Source organism: Cydia fagiglandana, chromosome 4, assembly GCF_963556715.1.
Source record: "Cydia fagiglandana chromosome 4, ilCydFagi1.1, whole genome shotgun sequence".
NCBI lineage: Eukaryota > Metazoa > Arthropoda > Insecta > Lepidoptera > Tortricidae > Cydia > Cydia fagiglandana.
In genome coordinates this window covers 14,532,906-14,558,209 of record NC_085935.1, presented here as the reverse complement: position 1 = coordinate 14,558,209, position 25,304 = coordinate 14,532,906, and the positions used below count along the sequence as shown (strand labels likewise).

Below are 25,304 nucleotides of genomic sequence, written 5' to 3'. Positions count from 1 at the left end.
GTGATAAGTACGATAATCTGAAGAAATAATAATTCTGTACCCAAAGCGTAAAAACGGTACCCTATTACTAAGACTCCACTGTCCGTCTCGTCTGTCTGTCTGTCACCAGGCTGTATCTCATGAACCGTGATACCTAGGGAGTCGAAATTTTTACAGATGATGTATTTCTGTAGCCGCTACAATAACAAATACCAATTAGTACGGAACCCTCGGTGGGCGACTTCGACTCGCACTTGTCCGGTTTTTACTTCATGGCTGAGACCAAAGAGAATTCGAAATTGAGGAATATTGTCAAAGTAAAGAATGTAGTCAATACATTTACTGTCATCTTTCGACACAAATGATTAAAACTTTTAGAATGCCATTTAACTTTGATCCTGATTCTTTCACTGATATATGTATGTGTTAATTGTCAAAAGGTATCGCCGTCTACTCGAGAGCAGGCCTAATAAGGTATGGCGCCATCGCTCGAAAAGATGGCATGTAGACTACATAATTTACTTTGACAATATTCCTCTAGCCTAAATTCTCTTTGCTGAGACTACTATAATAATACTTACCCAGTTATTTTTACTGAACATGTTTTTTTTAAGTAAATATACTTATATCAGTCAGTGATCAGTGCACCCTCGCCTCGATAAACTCTTTTAAAAACAAACTCGATGAACACTTTCGTAGACTACAAAACACAAGTGGACATTGATGTGCACGTATCAGCTTTAAGCTGCCTGTGCATTCACATAATAATATGTATGTATGCATGCATATTTTGTTTCTCTTATACTGATTACTGTGTGTATTGAATTGCGTTGCGAATATTCCTCCCAATTCGAACAATGCTTATAATATGTCACAGCGGTGGACGTTTTTGAAGTAATGTCACTTTTAACACTGACAGATCGGTATCGTACCACTGTGACTTCTTTTATGCTTTGTGAGAATCGGGAAGCCTAGACGCTGCAATTGTTATTTTAAACGTCAAATTTCTGTCACTTCTATGAGAGTAGGTACCTAAGTATGACATTTTAATTACAATCATTCATCGCACATCGCTGCCAACTTTGCTTGGTCTAACTCTAATATACATATTATTATTATTAAAAATTAATGTGACTACTTACTTGGGTTAAAACTTGTCCTAGGATATTTGAATAACGCTCGGACTTCCACTGTAAAAAGATATGTAATTACAACTAAGTATCATAACTTCGAATAAACGTAATTGGTATATCTAATCTAATCTATCTAATAACTTTAAACGATTCGAGCAAATCTTGTTTATTTATTTATTTATATGTATATATATACCTATTGGGGATCTCGGAAACGGCTCTAACGATTTTGATGAAATTTGCTATATGGGGGTTTCCGGGGGCGATAAATCGATCTAGCTAGGTCTTATATCTGGGAAAACGCGCATTTTTGAGTTTTTATGTGTTTTCCGAGCAAAGCTCGGTCTCCCAGATATTTTTAGGGTTCCGTACCTCAAAAGGAAAAAAACGGAACCCTTATAGGATCACTCGTGCGTCTGTCTGTCTGTCTGTCTGTCTGTCCGTCTGTGACAGCCTCTTTTCTCCGAAACTACTGGACCAATTATGTTGAAATTTGGTACACATATACAGGGCGTCCCACGGCTATGCCACATGGAGGGAAAGTACCCTAAATATTGTAGATGGAACATTTTACTGAAAGAAGACATTATTTTAATTTAAAAAACAATTTAAACTGCATTCATAGATTTTTAAATAATTACATGGTTGAACCGGGAATCGAACCCGCCGCACGAGAAAAAAAATCACCCTGTAGCTTTATCATACCGATCGAAAGGCTTGATCATAAGGATTATTTTTTGCTAAAGAACATAGTGTCGGAAATAAAAGGAAGCCCATGAATTTTAACATTTTTAATTCAAAATTAATCAATTTAATTTATCAAATGCTCAAAATGTAGTCTCATTCTGTTGAATACAAAGCCGCACTCTTTTGATTATTTCGCTTTTCACATCAAATGTTAATTTTGTGTCATCAAATGTTTTTAAAAATGTTAAAATTCATGGGCTTCCTTTTGTTTCTGACACTATGTTCTTTAGCAAAAAATAATCGTTATGATCAAGCCTTTCGATCGGTATGATAAAGCTACAGGGTGATTTTTTTTCTCGTGCGGCGGGTTCGATTCCCGGTTCAACCATGTAATTATTTAAAAATCTATGAATGCAGTTTAAATTGTTTTTTAAATTAAAATAATGTCTTCTTTCAGTAAAATGTTCCATCTACAATATTTAGGGTACTTTCCCTCCATGTGGCATAGCCGTGGGACGCCCTGTATAAGTTTGTGACCCAAATACGGACATGTAACGTAAACAAATGAATTTTAAACATGGGGGCCACTTTTGGGGGGTAAATGAGAAATTTAAAAAATAAAGTTTGTCAAGTTACATATCAAATGAAAGAACTTATTGAGAGAACCTCAAATATATTTTTTTTTATAATTTTAGATAAACAGTTTAGTAGTAATTCAAGAAAATAGGCGAAAAATGACCATTCCCCCCTTTATCTCCGAAAGTACTGGGTCTAACATTTTGAAAAAAATACATAAAATAGGTCTTTACTTATAGATGACAGGAAAACCTATTAGAAATGTACAGTCAAGCGTGAGTCGGACTTAATTACTTAGTTTTTGATCCGACCCCTACGGATTTTTTAAAGACATTTCAATCACGTTTCACATAAAAAAATACATTATTAAAAATTGTGTAATGTACGGAACGCGAGTCCGACTCGCACTTGGCCGGTTTTTTATTTACACTGCTGTGGAAAATATGTTGTGAGGAACTGGCACAGAAATGTATGGAGCAATTCGCACTTTAGTCTCATGCGACGCCGTTTGGCACGATTGTGCAAAAACTATTATTTTATACCTAAATGAATTCCTCGTCTCTGATTTATATGAAAATGATACCAAATTTGATCTGAGTGCTACAGTTAGGTAGAAAAAGTGCCGGAGCCGGTTTTCCCCTCCTTGTCAGGGGGTAGCCAAGAGTTTTTCTCGTGGCCAGGGCATAAAAGCAGCTTAGTTATGATACAAGGAATAATCGTGCCAATAAGCGACATCGCCTGAGACAAAAGGGCTGCATTTCCCCGGACTACATTAACACTGCAGTAAGATTATAAAGGTACAAGAAAAGTATGTAACAATTGTGAAAATTTAGTATAAAAACCGGCTAAGTGCGATGTGGACTCGCGCACGAAGGGTTCCGTACCATTACGCAAAAAAATCTCGTTTGTCGTATGGGAGCCGGGAGCCTCACTTAAGTATTTATTTTATTTTGTTTTCAGTAACTGTTGTTATAGCGGCAATATAAATAGTATAAATACATCGTCTAGCTATTACGGTTCATGAAATACAGCCTGGTGACGGGCAGGCAGACGGACAGCGGAGTCTTAGTAATAGGATCGCGTTTCGACCCTTTGGGTACGGAACCCTAAAAAGGAAGAATAATTATGTACTTACATATTTTTTCCACCTCTTCATCCACGGACGAGATACCAACTGCAATAAAAAAAAAATTAAGTAACTATACTTATATTAATTTTTGGCATTATAGAAATATATATATATATATTACTAGGTTTTGCCCGCGACTTTGCGTGGAATTAGTAATTAGAGCTTCATTCCCTACTTATGAAATGATGTATTCCCCTTACAAACAATAAACTTTTTTCAACCCTTAAGGCATGATTTTGCGGATGAAATCTATTCTATATCTCTTCCCACATTTCAAACTATCTCCATACCAAATATCATCTAAATCGGTTCAGCGGCATTAATTCCCTATAGAAATTTCCACCCTTCTTTTCATCCCCTTTACGGATGATTTTTGGAATAAAAACCACCCATTGTCCTTTCTCGGGACTCAAACTATTTCTGTACCAAAATTCATTTAAATCGGTTCATCAATTTAAGCGTGAACAGGTAAGAGACAGATACACTTTCGCATTTGTAATATTAATAAGTATGGTTACACGCTACAGAAAATGGCGTCACGAAAATGTTTTTTTAGTATTTAAGATTTAAGATTTTAATTTTTGTATTATTGTATATATACCGGGTGTGGCCTGTAATACGAGCAAAAAATTTAACTGTAGGCTGTACTCCTCATACTCCAACATTTGTTCAGCAACTTTTAAAAATAACTTGTGGTTTGATTTTTAATACACTTCAAAGTTTATTCGAGACGCAATGTTTTGCAAATTTTGTTATGTTTAAGGCGTGACAAGCAACGTCAATCACAAATGATATGGCATGGCGATGGCGCCCATACAACCATTTCCAGTCGCCGTTACGACGCGGTGTAGACACATCTTGTGTCGACACCGTCTGTTTCGGTCACAATTCCAGTCGCAGACTCGTCGCCGTGTCGACACAGTTACCAGAAATGGGGAAGGGTCGACACATGACACAAAGTGACATAAAGTGTGGTCGCCGTGTGCACACATTGTTACTAGTTTGCGACTACTTTATGCCAAAATTATTCTTTCATTCGTTCATTTTGTTCCTGTCAAATGGAAACTGTCAGATGGAAAAATAGTTAAATAAAAATAAGTGACATTAATACGCCATCTCTAAAACGGATTACAAGACGTAATTATATATTGTTTGCATTTATATTACAATAGGACTTAAATTATTATGGGGAATTAAACTGCTCGAGTGATTTGATAAACTAAGTGTAATATAATCAACGCGCCACCAAATTGTTTTAGTTTAGCCGGAAATTAAATTGTTTACTTCTCAGTGCCTGTGTTCATAAATATATTATTTGATGCATTTTTAGTACTTCGATGCGTATACTATACTTAAATAACAGAAATAACGCTTTACATACTACGAAACTTGTTAATTATGATGTATAAATATGGTTTAAGGCTGAGAAATATTGCAGTCACAAAGTAGTCGCAAATGTTTCGACTTTGTGTCGACTCTGTGTAGACACATGACACGCGCTGTCAAAAGTAATAACAAAGTTACTGGATTTGCAAAATGGCTCCTTGTGTTCATTTGTTTTCAGATATTCTCAAAGTGTAAAAATGCCGTGGTCAGAGATGGGACTTAATAGATTAACTGTTTATTCGACTAATTAATGGAATAAAAAAAGTTAATCCTCAAATTTTAATCACGATTAGTTTAGTCGACCTAACATAGATTGAAATTGAATTAATCTGAACATTAATCGAATAAATTATCGATTAAATCTCGGTTGGAAGTTGACAGGGGGCCATTTTTGTACGTAAAAATAATAGAAATGTCTTGCATGCAGATGGTAGCCAAACACTTTGTCATAAAAGTCGAAATGGGTGTCGATTTATAGGTTTTAGGGAGTGCCGATTTCGAAAATGATGACTATTTTGGAATCCAAAATGGCGGCCATGCACTGTGTCATAAAAGTCGTCATGGATGTCGTTTTATACGTTTTAGGGGGCCCCAATTTTGAAAATGATGACCATTTTGGAATCAAAAATGGCGGCCATGCACTATGCCATAAAAGTCGTCATGGGTGTCGTTTTATAGGTTTTAGGAGGCGCAGATTTCAAAAATGATGACCATTTTGGATTCCAAGATGGCTGCCATGCGCTATGTCATAAAAGTCGTCATGGATGTCTTTTTATAGGTTTTAGGGGGCCCCGATTTAGAAAATGATGACCATTTTGGATTCCGAAATGGTGGCCATGCACTATGTCATAAAAGTCGTCATGGATGTCTTTTTATAGGTTTTAGGGGGCCCCGATTTCGAAAATGATGACCTTTTTGAAATCCAAAATGGCGGCCATGCACTATGTCATAAAAGTCGTCATGGGTGTCGTTTTATAGGTTTTGGGGGGGCACAGATTTAGAAAATGATGACCATTTTGGATTCCGAAATGGTGGCCATGCACTATGTCATAAAAGTCGTCATGGGTGTCGTTTTATAGGTTTTAGGGGGCCCTGATTTCGAAAATGATGACCATTTTGGAATCCAAAATGGCGGCCATGCACTATGTCATAAAAGTTGTCATGGGTGTCGTTTTATAGATTTAAGGGGGCCCTGATTTCGAAAATAATGACCATTTTGGAATCCATAATGGCGGCCATGCAGTATGTCATAAAAGTCGTCATGGCTGTCGTTTTATAGGTTTTAGGGAGCGCAGATTTCGAAAATAATAACTATTTTGGAATCCAAGATGGCGGCCATGCACTATGTTAAAAGTCGACATGGATGTCGTTTTGTTGGTCATGGTCATCATTTACTCACGGCTTATATGACAAAGTGCACGGCAGACATCTTGGAATCCAAAATGGTCATCATTTTCGAATTCTGCATTCCCTAAAACCTATAAAACGATATCCATGACGACTTTTATGAGAAAGTGCACGGCACACATCTTGGATTCCAAACTGGTCATCATTTTCGAAATCGGCACTTCCTAAAACCTATAAAACGATATTCATGACGACTTTTATGACAAAATACGTAGCCGCCATTTTGGATTATAAAATGATCATCGTTTTCGAATTCTGCACTCCCTAAAACCTATAAATCGACATCCGTGACGACGCAAGTTATCTTTATTTTCAGATCTAACAAATTGCTACAGAATACAAAGGACAAAAAAAGAAGCGAGGAGGTAATGAAACAAGCAAAAATACAGATGATTCCTCGACGCAATTGGATGCTTCTTAAATTGTGTCCAGATTTTTTTGTCATTAAAGTTTTTATTTTTCACATATTACTCTCACAAGTTCCGTGACATTTCGACCTTGTAATTTTTTAAGTAAATGTTTTTGTTTATCTATGAGGATCTCACTAGAATAATATAATCAAGGTATGTTTAAATATTTGATAATTGAAATAGTAACGCAAAAAAAAAATTATATTTGTGTCTTATATTCCTGCCGAAGACTTTTATTTTTCCTTTTCCTTCTACACAAGTTTGGTCAAGTAATAAGAATTTAGGGCTCTCAATTTTATTTTGACTTCTACAACAGTAAAGCTACGAGGCCATGTTTGGTATCGTTTTCGTATAAATGCGCAGTACCAAATTTAGTTATGGTATCACATTGACACCATTCCAAAGTAAAAACATATAAACTTACTTTCTTTTAAACTCCTCTTCACGCTTAAACTGGTGAACAGTTTTAATTTAAATTTAGTACACATATATTTTGAGTCCCGAGACAGGACATAATAAGTTATCTCAAAAATCATCCTTTAAAGGTGTGAAATGAGGTGTAGAGGGGAATTCAGAATTGACTTCTTGAAGTTAATACTGTTTAAGTTTAGGTTTGAAGTCATGTTTTTTTTATCATTTTTAACTAAATCAAAGATGTAGACCATCCCAAATTTAATGTAAATCGGTTCAGCGGTTATTGATTTCCCGTACAAATTTCCACGCCACTTTTCACACCTTCAAAAGATGATTTTGGTTTTAAGATCTATCCTATGTCCTGTTCCGGGACGCAAACTATTTCTATACCAAATTTCAACGAAATCGGTTCAGCGGTTAAGCGTCAAGAGGAGTTTAAAAAAAACCGGCCAAGTGCGAGTCGGACTCGCGTATTAAGGGTTCCGTACATTAAGTCCAACTCGCGCTTGACTGCACATTTCTAATAGGTTTTCCTGTCATCTATAGGTAAAGAACTATTTTGTGTATTCAGACGCACGAGTGATCCCACAAGAATTCCGTTTTTGCTTTTGAGGTACGGAACCCTAAAAAGATTTTTTTTTAATTTTGTGGAATGGTGTCAATGTGATACCTTAAATGGATTCAGCAACCCAGATTTATACGAAAACGATACCATACACGGCCTAGCACCTTCACTGATGTAATATATCAAAATAACATTGAGAGCCCTAAATAAACTTTCAAGAGCGGATATCTCAAAACTATTCAACATATCGAAAAAATTGACTGAATAAACTTGTAAGAAATTAAATTAACTTTCATTTTGTATAAGTGGCCATGTCGCTAAGATGCATAGTTTCCGAGATATAATCGAAAAACTGGAAAATGGGACCTTCAAAGCCCCCTCTCTCCCCCCCGCTCAAGGGCTACGGCCGAGGACTTTTGATATGTTCACCTCCTAACTTGTCCAAACCAAGTTAAGGAGTCAAAAATTGTGTTCCGAGCATTTCCCTCTACAACTTTATTGAGCATTCGTTGCCTGACCTAGTAGCGTATTGCATTTCTTTAAAAACTTTTATGTAAAAGGTTGACGGGTGTTGGGTGTTTATATGGTTTTGGTCGATTTTTATCATTCGCATCGCCCATGATGACTTACTAGAATTACAAGCACACGAGACACTAATAGTAGTTTGACAAACCTTGGTTTTCAAGAGGTATTTTATATTGACATTTGCTGTCACAAATTTGCTGTCAGATTTAGTCGCAAACCGCACGCAAAGTGCACACAAATGTGTCGACACCTTGTTACGGAAAAGTGTACACACGGCGACGACACTTTGTTTCGAAACAATTCTAGACACTTTGTGTGGACTCTGTTACGACACATCTGACATTTAGTTACCACTTTGATGATTCTGCGACTGGAATGGTTATATGGGCGTCCATTGAAAATAATATTTATTTTGTATGAAAAATAGTAAGTCTAAATACTTCATAATTTTTTAAAGTTGTTGAACAAACGTGTCACTGTTTGAGGAGTACAATATATGTTTTAATTATTTGCTCGTGTTACAGGCCACATCCGGTATAAGTTAGTTTGTAAGGTAGGTATGGGCCTTAGTTGCCTGAAAATAAATGCTTTGATTGATTGATTAAACTTACTCATTCTTCGAAACTTCTGTAGTATTATCTCTTGTTCACGGTCTACACCTGTGTTCTCCTCCTTGCCGGGACAAGATGTCTTTAGCCGGCAGGAGTCAAGATTCACTGGAGTTATACATTCAAATTTCCAGCTACAGCCCTTTAAGTGTGCTAAAAAAATATGGTTGACTGTATACTCGGTTTACGGACGATAATTTTGCGTGAAAACGTCATAAGAAAACATTTGGTACCATTACATTACGTAACGTTACCATGGAGATCTGACCACAACGTTACCATGGAGATCTGTCCACAACATGACAGTGACACTTTTTCGTGCATGCTATCGGTGTTCATCGATTTATAAGACTTTCACGTCAAAATGTTTGTGATAGTTTAATAAATGAAGTATACTTGGTTTTTGTGCTCTACATTTATAAAAACAAATAAAAAATAAATAATTCAGCCTATATATGTACGTCCTACTGCTGGGCACAGGCCTCGTCTCATGCGCGAAAGGGCTTGGGCTATAGTCCCCACGCTAGCCCAATGCGGACTCATCAGTCAATTGTGGACTTCACAATCACATATACCTTTTGCATTTTTTCTTTTTTTAACTTTTCGGTGAAGGAAAACACCGTGAGGAAAACTGCATACATCTGCGAAGATTGAATAAATACCTACTTGATTTCATATTTCGTAATCATGTATTAGGTAATCATGTAATAGAGGTATAAGCACCTACATAATGTAAGCTACTTGGTAAGTAAATTTCGTGACACCTAAATATTACCTTTTTTGCTAAGTATGTCATGGGGTCTGGAAGTGGCCACGTTAAGTTGTCCATTATCTTTTTCAGTATTAGGGCCTGTAAATTTAATAATATATTGTAAGGTAACGAGATATTTTACTTAAGAAGGTTTACTATCAATGAGTTTTCTCACACATCTGATCTAAATAGCTGAAAAATATTTTCTAAAGTACGAGGATGTAAAAAGTAGACGAAATTTTATTTCGCTAGTTCTGCTAGTATTTTATTAACTTATTTAAAAGGGCCTTATTACTTCGACACAAAAAAACATACCTTTAGTTCCTCCTGTAGTCATTGATTCGGCTTCCTTATTCTCGTGTTCATTTTGTTTACGTCTAGAATTCACAACTATTTTTCTCTTTTTCTGAAGTTTATTCATTAAATTAACTGAAAATTGATTTCACGATTATTATTTTGAGTTGACTCACAGTAATTTTATTAAATAATATTTATTTTACCTCAAAAATACACTGATAAAGAATTTTTATTGCTACTCGTGAAATTTACAAAATGATATTAAAACAAGACAATTATCTTCTCAATATCGTCATTTGGCTTTGATATACAAATGCAAAAGTTTGCTAAAATTATCAAAAGTATTCCGCAGCTCTTGTAACGTTATTTTTGCCCACTTTTTGGTACCTAAGTGTTGCTTTCATAGCGTCTAAATTTGTGTTCAGCAACACAGACGTCTCTTAGATAGAGTAAAAACGACAGTTTCAAAAATATCTCTTTTACATATTTCTTGAATCATTTTGACACCTATTTCTATGAATAGGGGTTATGCCTGTGGAAAAACTACCGCCCCAGATCGTAATCGATTAACTAAATTCGAATAACTGCAGGCACTCCATTGACGACTAGAAGAATAACATTCTGTCATTTTGATTATTTGATCCTGTGCAATACTAAAAAGTTTTTTCATCCAAAAATTAAATTCTCAGGAAAGAAAGCAACTACAACAATATGGCGCAACATATTTTAGACAAGTTTAAAAACCGATTGCGATTGTGTATCAGTTTCTTGTATGAAGTTTTAATTGTTATTTAATACCATTTTGTAAAAATTGTGGAAGTAAAAAAAACAGTGTTAACTTATTTTTGGACCATCCTGAATTTAAATACATTACTTCGACTTTGAGGAACGCCAGATTCTCTTTGTCTTCTATGAATGGGATCATTTTCGTTCATTAAATCTTGTTTGATTGGTTTAGTTAACACTGTAAATATAAATAATAAAACAGAATGTATTTATTACAACACGATTAAGTAGATATAAAACATTAAATTAGCTTAAAAATAATAATACAAACTATCTCTAATAAACTAAATAAACTTAAAATAAAAAGCCTATAAATAAAAATATGTGTAATGGATTACTGTGTATTTTTTATTGAGTAAATAAATTAAAAAATTAAAAGAAGGCTGGCCGCATTGCCACGTTGTATGGCAATACTATGCGTTGAGCAAAATACTGGCCAGCCCTCTGGTCCCCTGCGGCATCTATAAGGCGCTCCGCCAAGGCCCTGTATATACGGCGCGCGCTTGGCCCCCACGGCCCCAGCGTTTCGACCCCAAACGCCCCAAAAATATAACTACTGCCAAGGGTGGCATATTTGCGGCGTTTGAGGTCTTCTGCCATGGACGCGGCATAACCAGCATCTCTGCTGGTGCCCGGAAGGTGGGACGGCGCAAGGGTGTCAATACATGTGGCATCCCAAACTAGAGGCCGCCCCATCTTCCAAGGCACCAACGTCATACCGTCGGGCCTCTTGCCATCGTCCCTAGCCAAACCGACGGGCTCGAGTATGGCCGGGACTTTGACGCTGACAAAGGCCCTTCGGATGACGTCGTTGATGCTGGCGTGTCTGGGTAAGCGACCGGCGCTTCTGCCGCAGGAAAGCCCATGATGTCCAAATTTGTCCACCATGGCACCAGTGATGGGGGACGTTTGTTACAGTCCCTATGCGCAAACAAGTCGCCAGTCTGAAGGTGGTGTTGTCCAATAGGGTCCCTATGGATGGAGAGGGTAGGGCTTGCAGCCACAGACCCGACTCCCACTCCGCAGTGGCAAGGAGACGAGCTCGCTCCGCCGTACTAGTTGACGTATCAACGAGATTATTCCGTACTAGACGGCAGAGCGGCTCGTCCCATTGCCTCTGCGAGCAACATAATATTGTCTTCGGTTACCGCCACACACACACACTCCAATTTATGAAGAACGAAAAGAAAACAAACAATGTTTAGATACTGACAGCTGTATATGCTCTTTCTGTGTTCAGGTTTATCTGAAAATATATATTCATATATTTTATAGGTCCTGTTAAAAGTTGTATGTCATATCAAAAACTTAACCAATATTTTAATTTGCTGAATATTTTGTAAAATTTACTGTAAGAAATACACTTACTAGCGTAACACATGCTGTTATGCACAACTGTAAAGAAAAATAAACAATAAGTTACATACGAGTACCTACATTTGTCGAGTTATTTTTCAGGCTCGATTTTTAGTCGGAGAAATGTCTATGTATAAGTAGTAGACCTTTGCAGCCGTAACAGAGAATGAAAATTAGTTTAAATTTGCCATTGGTTTTGTAAGATTAGGTATGATAAACAATGCAATAAATTTCCGAAGGCTGTTTACGTTTTTACTGCTGGAGGGCATAACATTGCACTTGGCTTGATCCCAAATAATTTATGTAGTCGATGTTACTAGTTAATAATTTATTGATAGGTACTATAAAAAATCTATCAATTATAGTCATTCTTACGATAAAAATGTAGAGGTATAATTACCACCATCCTCGGCAAACTTGTTCACGTAACATCGAGCGCCATCGACGCTCACTAGTTTCAGGTTCTTGTGGATTCCTTGAAAGAAGTAATAATGATTGTAGGTACAACTAATCTCAATACACTCGAAGCATGCATGTACAAAAAACTGCTTTTACCTGCTCCGTCAAGGGCTAACGCCTGAAGGGCATCAAGACTAGCGATATCAAATTCTGAAAAAAAAAATGTTATTAAAAGAAATGATACAAATTCAAGCAAAAGTTATTACCTACTAGTTACATATATTAACCGTCCGTCCGTGTTATTAGAAAACTTAGAAAGATTAACCAATTTTTCGTACTTACTGTTTAACCGTGCAATGCGTCGATCTGTCATAACTGCAAGGAATATTTATAGTATCAACATGAAATCATAATAAGGAAGTATTTATACAAATTAGACCATCTACGAAATAAAGAAACAGAGCAATACGTACAAAAACGATGAAATAAAGTGTCTGCCAAAGTTTGCGCACTTCGCGCGGAGCTTACAATACCTTTGCCTTCTATAAAAAAAAATAAAGAAGCATTAGAATATGACAATCATAATAATTATCATCATACTTATTTATTTGCTAAAGCTGTCATTAACTGTACCGGTAGACATGAAAAGAGATATCTGGGATGTTACCGAAAATCATAAAATGTAATTGGTACTTAGCCTATGTACATTGATGCGGCAATAAATACCTATTTATTAGGAAAACTTTTTTATTTAATTTCATAATACACTGGCTTCTGCCCGCGACTTCACCCGCGTGGGATGATGATATAAACTATCCTATGACCTTCCTCGGGCCTCAAAATATCCCCATAACAAATTAAATCTATATCGTAGGAGGACTAAGAATCAGTGTCACAGTTCTATATTTTTTAAATTCAATTAATTAAAGATGCAGATACATTTAAGATGATCACTAAGTTGTACTTATGTTTAATAGATGTATTATTGGTTACCTCCTGGTGAACGAGTGTCAACTGAAAAAATAATAACAACATCGTTGTAATTGTGCATGATCTACCAGGATCACGTGGTTTTGATAAACATTTGTTCGGTCAATAAACCGCTTAAATTAGTAATGAATAATGCATCAGATATTTAAATTTTATAAATACGTGTGTGATTTTTCTGCTAATTGTATTTATTTATTTTTAATAGGTAAATCACTAAACAAATATAAGGTATGACTGCTAATAACTCATAAAAATGTATGCTACAGAAACTACGCTATTCAAAAATACATACCTTTTGCCATTAGTCTTTTAGCTAACGGTAGTAGTTCTGGCGGAGTTAATACATCTCCTATCGAACACAAAATCATCGGTGTTTAAGTAATATAGTGGTTAAGTAAATATTACTATGTACAGTCGCCATTATGTATGTTAGTCTGTAAGGTATTTGTAATATGGGCCTTGTTGCCTGAATTAAATTTCTAAATTTCTAAATAAATAAATCAGATATATTGAAGCGGCCGAGGTGCTCAAAAATATTAGAACATGCATTTTTGACAATAGATGCGAGTTCAGATATTTGTGGGCACCTTCGCCGGTCCGATATATTCGATGGCGACTGTACCCATAAGCTTTACACATATCTCTTTTGTAATCACAGGGTACCTAGTATTTATTGATTAATTCATTGTATTTATACAATTCATGGAATAGCGAAAGTGTAAGAAATATTGGGTTGCGTGTTCTTCTCGTTTTATTTTATTATTTTCGTTATTATTTATCAAGTTCCCAAAAATGAAGAAATATTACATGACTGTTTAATACGAAACTCATTTATTATATAATAAGTGTTATGTTTAACCTTTAGACTTATTAAAATAACTAAAGCTAAAAAATACCTATCAAAATTTTGCGCCCTTGGTAGGTTGTCCATCACGCAGGCAGCGTTCCCGCGCTGGATTGCTTTGGACAGTCTGCGCCAGAACGCTGCCTGCGAGGGTCACCTGTAGCCTCCCTTAGGCGTTTTCTGAGCGCCTTGTGGAGCCCCCGAGCCCTAGTGTCTCGACGCCAAAGGCTACAAACTCGTAGTGTGCGCCGAGACAACTACATATATTTATTTGCCTTGAAGCGTTCTCGGACGTCAGCCGCCGCCCCAGCCTGTTAAATTGTTTATCAAAGTAATATCGCAAAATGTTCTTTCTTACTTGATTGTAGCACTCGCGTGTTTTTTGGCGGCATTTCGTCGGCTGCGCCGCTATCATCTTCATCTTCTGTATCTTCTAGTTTTAGATGCCTTTTATGTGCAGTTTGATTGCTGGCTTCTAATTGGTGTTGTTCATGTTGGAACAGAAAAATAATATCATAATTTGTAAGGCTTCTAAATACTAAAATGCAAATTTATATACATATTATTACAAGAATAATTTATGGTAGACATTCTTGGTATATTGTTCATATTCATACGTATTTATTATATTAACTGGCCCTATTTAGGCCTTGTTTCGGATCCCGTTTACCATTTGAAACAGGAACCCTTCATAATTATTTAACACGTTCAGTGCCAGCACAAGCTACACGCTACAAGCGTAGCCCATAATACGGGAAAAACCGTATGTAGCGAAAATAATCTATGAACAGGAAACCCGCCTAACGGGTAGCTGGCAACGAATGAATGTATTAAAGTGCCACTATCGGGATTATTCATTCCTTTATAAGCATTTGTAAGGTGCTTACCTGAAACGGACGCCACACAAACCTAAAAAAACACTATATTGGCGTATGTGTTTAGTGTTCCATCATCCCTACTTAGCGATTTTTTTTTTGCTAGCCTATTAAGGTGTCCCACTGCTGGGCAAAGGCCTCTCCCCTTGTCTTCCACGACTCCCGACATAGCGCCTGCTGTGGCCAGTTACTGAGAAAGGTGTCTAGGTCATCCCGCCATCTCCGTCTGGGCCTGCCGCGTCCGCGCTCTCCTTCACTTAGCGAATATCATATTTAAAAACAGGAGTTACCATTTTTCACATAAAATTGGGTGCGTTATTTATTTTCACAATTTGTTTAACGATAACTGTTTTGATATTAGGTGCTCGACGCGGTCCCAGTTACATGTCATCTGGAAACTTAAGCCATTGTCTATAGAGGTGACAGCAAGGTGTCATCTATTGGGCATTAGCATGTCGAGCACTAGTACGTTTACCTTAACGGCTCTATCTTTTATAGCACGCCCAATTTTATAAGATAAGATTTTTTAAGTGTGCTTGTATCGGAGCTTCTCAAAATTTTCCTTTCATTATAATATCTAAGTAATTTTTATTGAGTCAAACTTAAGGTTTATTGTAAATGTTTAACTTACGGAAATATATAAACAAATGCTTATTAAATAAACAGTTAGTGTCCCCATTCTTCGTTACTTTATTAATGCAACTGCACTATTGATACAAAAGTTATTAGAAAAGTTAGTTGGAAATGTAATTACCGTATCTATCTTTACTACTTTTATGGCAATTTTATATTTTCTTATTTATTTCATTAACTAGTACCAACCTCTCTGTAATTAACTTTAGACACACATACAGACAGGGGTGACAGACATACGATACTACAAGCGATCCGCACCAACTCAGGCGTATTCTGATATTTTTATAAACAGAATAAGATCTGGATTAGATATGGATCTGATGGGTCTACGCTGCGAGTACGCCTTACAGACAAACAAAATGGTGGCGATTTGCATTGCAGCAGTGACAGACGTATGAGTATGAGACGAGGCGAGCTACGAGCAAAATTCAAACATGTTGGATCGTTGTCAAACTTCCTCGGCGCTTTTAAAGTACGCGTACTAAATGACGCACAGGTAGGGTTTGCAATCCGGATCCGAAATGTATGAAATTATCCGGATCTGGATCCGGATCCGCGGATCTTCCCATACATTTCGGATCCGTCGTGCAAACCCTACGCACAGGCGACTACGGTCGTCGAGTTGAAAGTCCACTTTCTATCAACCCCTTTACAGTTCAAGTAGGTATTCGTTGAAGTAACTAACTCGATACATTTAGGTATACACACAACATTTAATTGATTTTCAATAAACATTTCTGGCTAATGTATATTATTTTAATATGAAGTTCAAATCATTTTAACATTGAATATAATGACAAATATTTTTTGATCCTTTGATTGGTTCAATCTACAAGGCTTTCAAATAACCTAGTAAAAATCAAATAACCTAGTAAAAATTTGACACATTTGAAGAATAGTTTTCAGTGGATTGTTACCCATGCTGATGATCTTTCGCTTATTTTCTTTCGTTGACATGTTTATTATTATATGTAATTTAGACTACGTCAGGTCTTCAGAAAAGCGTAACAGGTAGGTAGGTAGGTATAAGGTAGAGCTCTTAGAAAGAGCTGAAAACAAAACGTATTTCAGTTTTGACAGAATTCAGCCTTAAACACTAAAGGTGGCTTGAATAATTTCGTCGGTATTCCATTGGACATGATATCTTAATGCCGAGTTGCGTTCCAAATCCTGGTTAATTCCGCGCCTACCGAGCTCAGGTACTTAGGTTGTTGTAACAAAACAAGCGTAGCGCTGGCTCGGGTGCCGGGCCTGCACAATCAAGACAACAGGATTTTAGGAACGTGCTAAAACCTATTGTTTCATTTCGGATATACATATATTAACTGTATTTATTAGAATGGTAAAATATTTGTAAAAAATACCTTATCAAAGTACCTGTTACGTCCTTTAATCTACCACATAGTTAGGAACAGAATCATGTATCTATTACGTAGGTACATTCATTTCAAATATATTCATATCAAAATATTCGAGAGAGATTATCTATCTACCTACTGTACCTAAATTACCTAAATAGCTCTCTGTGGGACGAAACCGCGTTACGAGAAACCTACGTTTAATCAAATGAAGTAGCAACTCTTCAATCAAATTGATGTAGCGACGTCTAATTTGATCAGTTTCTGACAAAAGTACTTAGTCTATTATATTTTTATGTGTTTTTGTGGCAGACAATAAAAAGATAGATCAGAAATGATTGTCAAGTACTCAAGTCATTTTACGCCATCCAGCTCACAGGGTTTTATTTGTAGATAATCGTATTTAATTTAACTAACACAGCATAGTAATGTTTGTTTTATTTACCACTCGTTAATTCTGCTTACTCACTATAATGACTGCTGTTTATTCGCGGTTCGGTCGGCCACACAATTAAGGGCTAGACGTGGCATAAAGCGGGAAGCCTTTGTTTCCGATCCCATTTAAGGCGGGTGATTTACATGCATTCCGTTTTAGATTAATTAAATTATGAAGCGGTTACATTTTCAGGTAAATTATTTTCGTACGTTAATTTAATTTAAATGGAATAACAGACGGAGCACATAAGATCACTTGTTTAGGACTGCAAGTGGATTAGTCATTGCATGCAGTTCCCTTGCACACTGCATAATTCGTTTGTTTCGACTCCAGTAGTCTGGAAATGTAGGTACTTAACACAATGCACCGAATTTTGTTCAGTCTTACTATTCAAAGATAAAAATGGCACTTGAAAGTTAAAACTTACCATGCGATCGGTAAAAAACATGTTGCGATAATTGATTTAATGATTTAATGACGGGTCGGGTCACTCGCGCGTCGGTTGTAGTGTGAACCGGTGAAAGGTTGCGGCGCGATGACCCCGGCAACCGACCGGTGTCTTTTCTGTTGCTTGCCGAACACCGGTGAGTCCAAGGCTGACGTTAACCAGTATTAAAAGCGCCGCGTAGGCATAGTTGTGCATAGTTGTTATAGATGGCTCGCCCCCGCTCGCGCAATAGAAAGACAAAGCAGCGCCTACGCTGCCCAGTAGTAACAGCTTCTCTATTGTCGGCTGCATCAGTTTCGCCACTTAGTACACTCTCACCGTAGATGCTAAACCCATCTAATTGCTATACTGTTTCGTAAAGTACGCATTGTCCGCTTGATCTAGATTCCTTTGTTGCTTTCTGCAAATTGTTTCTTAGCACGAGGTTATCTCAGGCGACCTCTATTGTGATGGGATGAAAAGAAAGAAAAAGTGATAAGTTATGGACGTAATGTGTTTTATCTCGAACATATGTAGACATGAGTGCAATCGATTTAGTTTAAGTATACAACATCGCTTTAAAAGCAAAAAGTTTTTGCTATTCGCAAACAGAATAGGTACCTACTCATTCTAAGTGAAACGGATACGTTGCTTACTTTATTGCTATGCGTATTGCTTATTACTGAACAAAAAGCTAGTTCTTTTTTTTTTTTTTTATTAGGCTCACAAAACAAGTTACAGACATTTACAGAAATTAATTTAATTAATAAGCTTATAGTTTAGATCTGGACTATAACTCCAAACATGTGTGCACAGAAGGATATGACATTCAGTTAAAATATAACGCTCTGTGGGTAAAGACGATTTTTTACTTTTCTCGATGATAGTTAATTCATGTCGCCAGATAGAACTCGACTCTTTGGACAGATTTGGTAATAAATTATAGAAAATAAGTGAGTGTGATCGTAGTTTGGGCGGATATCCCAAGTTTACATCGCCGCCCACGTCACATAATTTTACAGCAGCCGATAGGGATCCACCGCTCCGCCGCCGCCGCCGCGCCGTCTAGACCCGACACCCGCGCTAGACTAGTTCGCCGATCGCTCCAGGCCCCAGCGCTCCAGCAGGCCGACCGATCCGCCAAACCATCCATACCCTCATACAGCTATACTAAGAGCAACCAAGATGCGATTTTCGATTGAGAAATCCTTCGAGGGGAGCTGCCAGGTATAAACGTCGGAAGGTGATTGGATGGAATCGCATTGCAATTCAGTTTAAAACGAGTTCTTCTTTGTAAGACTCGTATTATAGAGAGTAGGTACGTATAGTTGACACGTTGCCTCGCCGCCTATGTTCAGTTGCCAGTCTTTAGCTAATATATTCATTAGCGCCCCCTTGTTTACTGACGCTGACCTTGACTCGACCCCTCACTAACGCGCAAAAACTATTCACGGATGAGCACGACAATAATTTAACTCAGTAGGTAATAAACTCAAGCGTTAGCGACAACACTAACGTAAAACTTCCATTTGGTTATCCAAATAGGAAGAGATAGTTCAGATCGAATGTATGTAGCATCTTTATCGGACAACATGGTATTAGAAATTGAAGCATTTTTACAGAACAAAACAACTCGATCCATTATCTACAACTGAATACTTCCTTTCACTTTACAAACACAGAGACGTCAATTTGAGGTAATCTCCGGCCATTTACCGCAAAAACAATGAAGCATTACTTACACACGCTCACTTAACATCTATCTGCTCGCACGACTCCCCCTCAAACCATCCGGCGTCGTCTAAAATGGGAACATTATGAAGTTTACTCGTGTATCTTCGATTGACAAATCTCTCAGCATTAAATTAGAACCGTGTGACATTGCTTTTTTCAAATTGGTTTCGCAAAATTTCGCTTGTGCAGAAGATCACCGTGACTAATCATCAAAAACATAAATGTAAAATTATAACTTTCTCGTTTTCTACTTATTCGTTTTTTGTGACTTATACGTTGATTTACATTGGGTTTTATACGAGTATAATCTTCTGACGAAGAACGAAATCTCACCTGATGGCCAGAATGGAGGGGAATGTGATCCGTTCCGGAGATCGTAACCTATTTGGCCAGCAACGTGCGCATTGGGGATATCACAAGTGTTCTCATCGAACCGTTTCTATTTCCTCAGCACTCTCGACAAAGCGGCGGCGGCAGGCCCGCAAGCCTCTTGTCAGTGCGGGGGGCTCACGGCGGCTTAACGCCAGCCGCGGCCGCAGCGCTGACTGAAGCCTTCACACGGAATTTATCAATATCCGGCTTGACGTTATAGCAGGAATATAATCGTTGTCAATATTTGTGAAAGCAAAACTGAATGAGAACATATTTAACGTAATGGTGCTCCCACACTTATATAACATCGTGTGACGGGTACAACATGATGCTATTGATAGTGTTCTTAGTACATTCAACTGAACAACACACCACACCCGGCACCACCGTCGCTGCACCACAAATACCCTATACTATGTCATTTTGCAAGTAATACTGACTATATTTGTGCAAAAGTTCATCGATCTCAGTTCAGCCTTTTTTATGTGAAGGATAGGAACAAACCTCCAAACATACAAACGTTATGAACGTTTATAACATCAGGTGGATTTCACCTATAACTATCGATAGCATTAAAAACGTCTTCATCGTTATCATCGTCATACGAGTAATATGTACGACCTTAGTTTGGTATTTGTTATACCTACCGAAGGGCTATTTTTTTAGGTCAGTTATTGTTACTTATTGTTTATCACATTTAATGAAGTCAGTCAATAATTGTACTAACTAGGTATAGGTAGAGAAAGCAGGTACTAAAATATGTACATACAATACCGGATTCCAAACCCGCTTGTTATCCTAAAATTTAAAAAGATAAAATCCTATAAGTCTTTTATTTATACCTCTACAACATCCTTTCTATAGGTATTTAGAACACTAGTAGTGTTTGCTAAAAGCACTTCCCCCGCCAATAGAATAAAAAGTAAGCCAAGTTCATAACCGTCACGGGACGACAGCGGCCGAGGGCGGCGCTTTCCCAGGCACAGGGCTGTTATTGCCATCACTTACATGAGTTTTCGCCTCAGGCAATCCATTTTAAACATGAGCCTCGATCACATATAGTTAGTATTGATCATAGTAATACTGGTTTTCCTGAATCGAACGCTCAACAAGCTATTGCGTCATGGGCCCAGCTGCGTCCGGACGGTGACGCCACAACTTATGTGCACTCCATTTGTGTACTGTCAACGGTGTAATACCGTATGTTGTACTTACACATTCCCACAGGCTGACTTATATGCAAACGTTTAAAATGATTGGCGTTTTACAATGTCTTTTTAAATATATTCAATTATTTTGATTGTAGTATCTGTCATGTTAATTTGCAATGCACTACATTAATTTGCAACCTACTCATTTTTCACTTTGTATCGATTTAATAGGTAATCTATGCACACAAAAATATGGGCACATATTGATGCGCGCATCAAATGATGGTCCCATACATGATGGACATACTTTGTATTTTTACACATAAGTAGACATAAAATCCATTGTTAATGTGTTAATGGCTGTATAAGAAGATAATGTGTAAAGTGACAAATAATTACTAAGTTCAAGCGCAAGTCTGTAGTGCCAAGTGCAGTCTTGTTTGCAACTAACTTAACAATCTGTCATAAACTCAAGGGAGCATTTAACTTTATAAACACGGTGTCATCCGCTAGAGGCGCTCTTATGAGCTAAGTCTTCGCCTTTAAATTTATTTAACATAAAGTTTAAAATGTACATGCTTAGGTACTTAAAATACTGTAACACTATCTAGGGCCCCTAGGGCCGCTAAAGTAAGTATTTGTGAGCTAGGGTTTACAAATAATGCCAGGTCGGTAGGTAAGTCGCCATTTGCTAATGGAATATTAATTATGAAATATGAAGTCTATAGTGGCATGTGAACATTTAAATAATGACATCTTACACAATTGTATTCGCCGGGACCGGAAGCAAAACACTTAACAGACCATTAACTACTTTTTTTTTGTATTGATAATAAAATGCACACGAATTGTCAGTTACTTAAGTATTTAGGGTATGAAAGTTACCGCTACTATAACTATGATTATTGTTAACCAACCACGTTCAAATTAATGTTAAAACCCGACTAATAATACGATACATGCAAATATAAATATGTATATGTCAAGTACCTATGTACTTACATCTGAACCGATTCTAATGGCACACATAAGTACCCACATTAAAACTCACCGGGTTCCAGAAAATGTCTTATAAATAGAAATTCATAATAATATTTCCTTCATTTCTTAATCGACTAAAATAAGAATCAAAGAAATAGAAACTAAACTAAATTGGTGACCGGTTACAAAATGGACGAGACTTACAACGTAATTCCAAAGTTTATTAAATATTGTTAAATAATAGCTATAGGTTCTATGTGAGTAGATATATAGGTAGGTACGTCGAGGTGCCACGCTAGTGTATTTACTCGTCCTGTTTTTATTGAATTGCATCGGCGCAGAGGCAAATAAAAACTGACATGTCCGGCCTATTTCCAGCCCACACGGTTGCGAATAAATTATATTTTGCTCACATTTGTCAAACGCTTGCTTTCCACTCGGTTATTTTTTTTTATGTAGGTATAAACAATACAATGAATTTCAAACCTACTTATTGTATGTAGTAGGTACTTAATGTTAGTAAACATCTCTAACTAAAGATCCCTTACGTTATAGCGTTAATATATTTTTGCGTACATACTTAAAAACAAAATGTAAATATGAACTTACATTTTAAATAGACTCAATAGAATATTCCTTTTCTTAACAAGCACGTTTTAGATTTTTAATTGTGTACTTAATAATCTTGCTTTACATCGTTTTGTTTGCCTTACGATTTTGTGTGAAAGTTTGTCCAGTATTTGAGCAAGTAAGGCAAATAAATCAATCAGTTGTTTGCTTGCAGCAGGCCCGTGCGTGACCAAGCTGGCCGAGCGGTTCTCAGGAAATTATTAAGTGGCCGAGAATCACAGAACCGAGAATGCACCTTTGCCTTCACTTCACTTCATATTTCAATGGTCATGATGTCCAGATTATTGACTATCTTCGCGACTGTGGTGCGCGCCTTGATGTCAAAAATCTAAATAATGGCTTTATGTTTGCTTGGTTAGGGACTTGGCGCATAGCAAAAACTTATAGCGGAAGCAGTTATAAAGTTGACCCAAAATTTTTTTATTAAGCTATGAGCTTCATCACATATGTTCCTTGAGTAATTCTAAGCATTTCAAGCCTGGGAGCCAATAAGAAATGTGTGTCTACTCGGATTTGTAATGGATTCAAACTTTCAACCCCTTTTTAACCCTGTTAGGGGATGAATTTTACAAAACGCTGAAATTACTTTTCCTGTCTTTTAATAATATCCCCAAATACAAAGATTCAAGTCCCGCGCTCGAAATTTTTTTTGATATCCATACAAACTTTCAACTCCTTTTTCACCACCTTAGAGGATGAATTTTCAAAAACGCTGAAATTAGTTTTCTTGTATTTTAATAATATATCGTTTTACGAGGTTTCAAATTCCTAGCTTAAAATAAAACTTGAACCCCATACAAACTTTCATCCCCTTTTTAACCCCCTTAGGGGTTGAATTTCTCAAAATCGCTTCTTATCTCTTGTACACTTTATAAATGTAATCTAGTGTGCAAATTTCAACTTTCTATCTTTTGTAGTTTCGGCTCCGCGTAGCAAAAATCTCCAACCAAATTTTTCACCTTTTTACGTTTTTCTTGTAAAATTACTATGAAATTGAAAAAACAAATATCAGCAATGAATTCTACGTCTTTGGTTTATACGAAAATGATACCAAACTTGCCCTAGTACCCACCAGGATCAGAGTAGATTTTTTTTAAAGATGACGGATGGCGGCCGTCTTTGTACCCCACCCTCCCCCCCACTTCAGGCTAGAAATGCTTAGAATTACTCAAATATCAGATGTGATGAAGCTCATAGCTTAATAAAAATTTTTTGGGTCATGTATGGCAGCGTTACATAACTGACTCCAGTATTAATATTATAGTTACTTAAGTGAATTTATTTTGTTTCTAATGTGTCGAAACGTCGGAAATAAAAGGTAACAAAATATGCTCGCGATAGACCCGGGTATAAATATGTTTTAATATGTGTTCAAAACGCGAAAATTATAAATGTTGTACAAAATATAAGTTAACAATATGATACTTATTTAGGATTATCGATCGACTAATCCCAATCGACTCGTGCCGCCATTGTCCTGATAAGCAGGATGAAACCACTCGGCGGGCTGTGAGAGGGTCTCGTGCTGAAGAGCGATTGCACCGACCTGCGACACTTCACGACGTCTTGATATTTGCTGTGGGATAGGATACTTATATACCTACTTATTTCCAAATACGTTTTAGATTCTGTCATAAATAAATAATACGAGTATCTTTGTACTACACATTTTTATTTTATCAGATGTAATCAAAATTCCTTTCTTTTCCTATTGTTTACTTACTTAATTAATATCATATTATTGGTGAAAAGTAACGCAAAAACAAATCATTGTACAAGTTAGTTATGTGGCGCTATTTGTCATCAACAATATTATTGGTTTGCATCTGGTGTAAGGTCCATAGGTACCTGCGCCCAAAAAGGCCCATCGTTATTTTTATTATGCCGTATTATTTTTTAATTTACTTATTTATTATGTTTAATATGAAGTTGCAGTTTGTCTATGGTACTACCTAGCGAACATGGACGCAAAATTTGAGGCATTTTGTGCAGGTACTTTAGTCTATTAAATAATAAATAGATACAAGTAGGTAAATGTAAGATAAAATTGTTTGCATAATTTTTTTTGAACAAGGTTAATTAATTACTCAAATTATTCGGTAATTTGTGTTCGTAAAATTCACGATTTCGTGGCAGCTTTGCCTGGCATAAGGAAGCGACCCGACCGCGGCACGGCCTCGCCTTCGAATTTACTCTGTTATTACAATCGCCTGTTTATTAGACTCGGATTTCCTCCCCAATTTTCTTTTACAGCGGCCTAATCACGTAAGCATGGGCACGCTTAGACTCTGTCCTACCATTTCGACTTTCATTACGGCTCATTTGGGCTTCTTTATGTTACTGAGGTAGATACAGCGTTGCAATGAGTCAACATATATTTTTCATGCGTTTTAAGCATCCGCCTACAACTTTTTTCCCGTAGAATTCATAATTTGAATTGCCACACGGAATTTCTCCCCTTG

General features: G+C 36.9%; 2 protein-coding genes across 2 annotated transcripts in view; one reads left to right on the top strand and one right to left on the bottom strand.

Annotated features, from left to right (window-relative positions):
• LOC134663839 (uncharacterized) overlaps positions 1 to 25,304 on the top strand; it is a 193,814-nt gene that overhangs the window by 50,523 nt on the left and 117,987 nt on the right. The window lies entirely within an intron of this gene.
• On the bottom strand, positions 1,114 to 15,853 carry LOC134663619 (uncharacterized). The gene is made up of 17 exons (XM_063520037.1): positions 15,749 to 15,853; positions 15,130 to 15,151; positions 14,601 to 14,717; positions 13,691 to 13,747; positions 13,402 to 13,422; positions 12,882 to 12,950; positions 12,751 to 12,783; positions 12,565 to 12,618; positions 12,410 to 12,484; positions 12,022 to 12,048; positions 11,867 to 11,899; positions 10,742 to 10,831; positions 9,886 to 9,999; positions 9,595 to 9,669; positions 8,823 to 8,972; positions 3,511 to 3,549; positions 1,114 to 1,169 (listed from the first exon to the last, which is right to left on the bottom strand). The coding sequence occupies exons 1-17, from the start codon at positions 15,794 to 15,796 to the stop codon at positions 1,114 to 1,116; spliced, it is 1,080 nt and encodes a 359-aa protein (XP_063376107.1). The 5' UTR covers positions 15,797 to 15,853.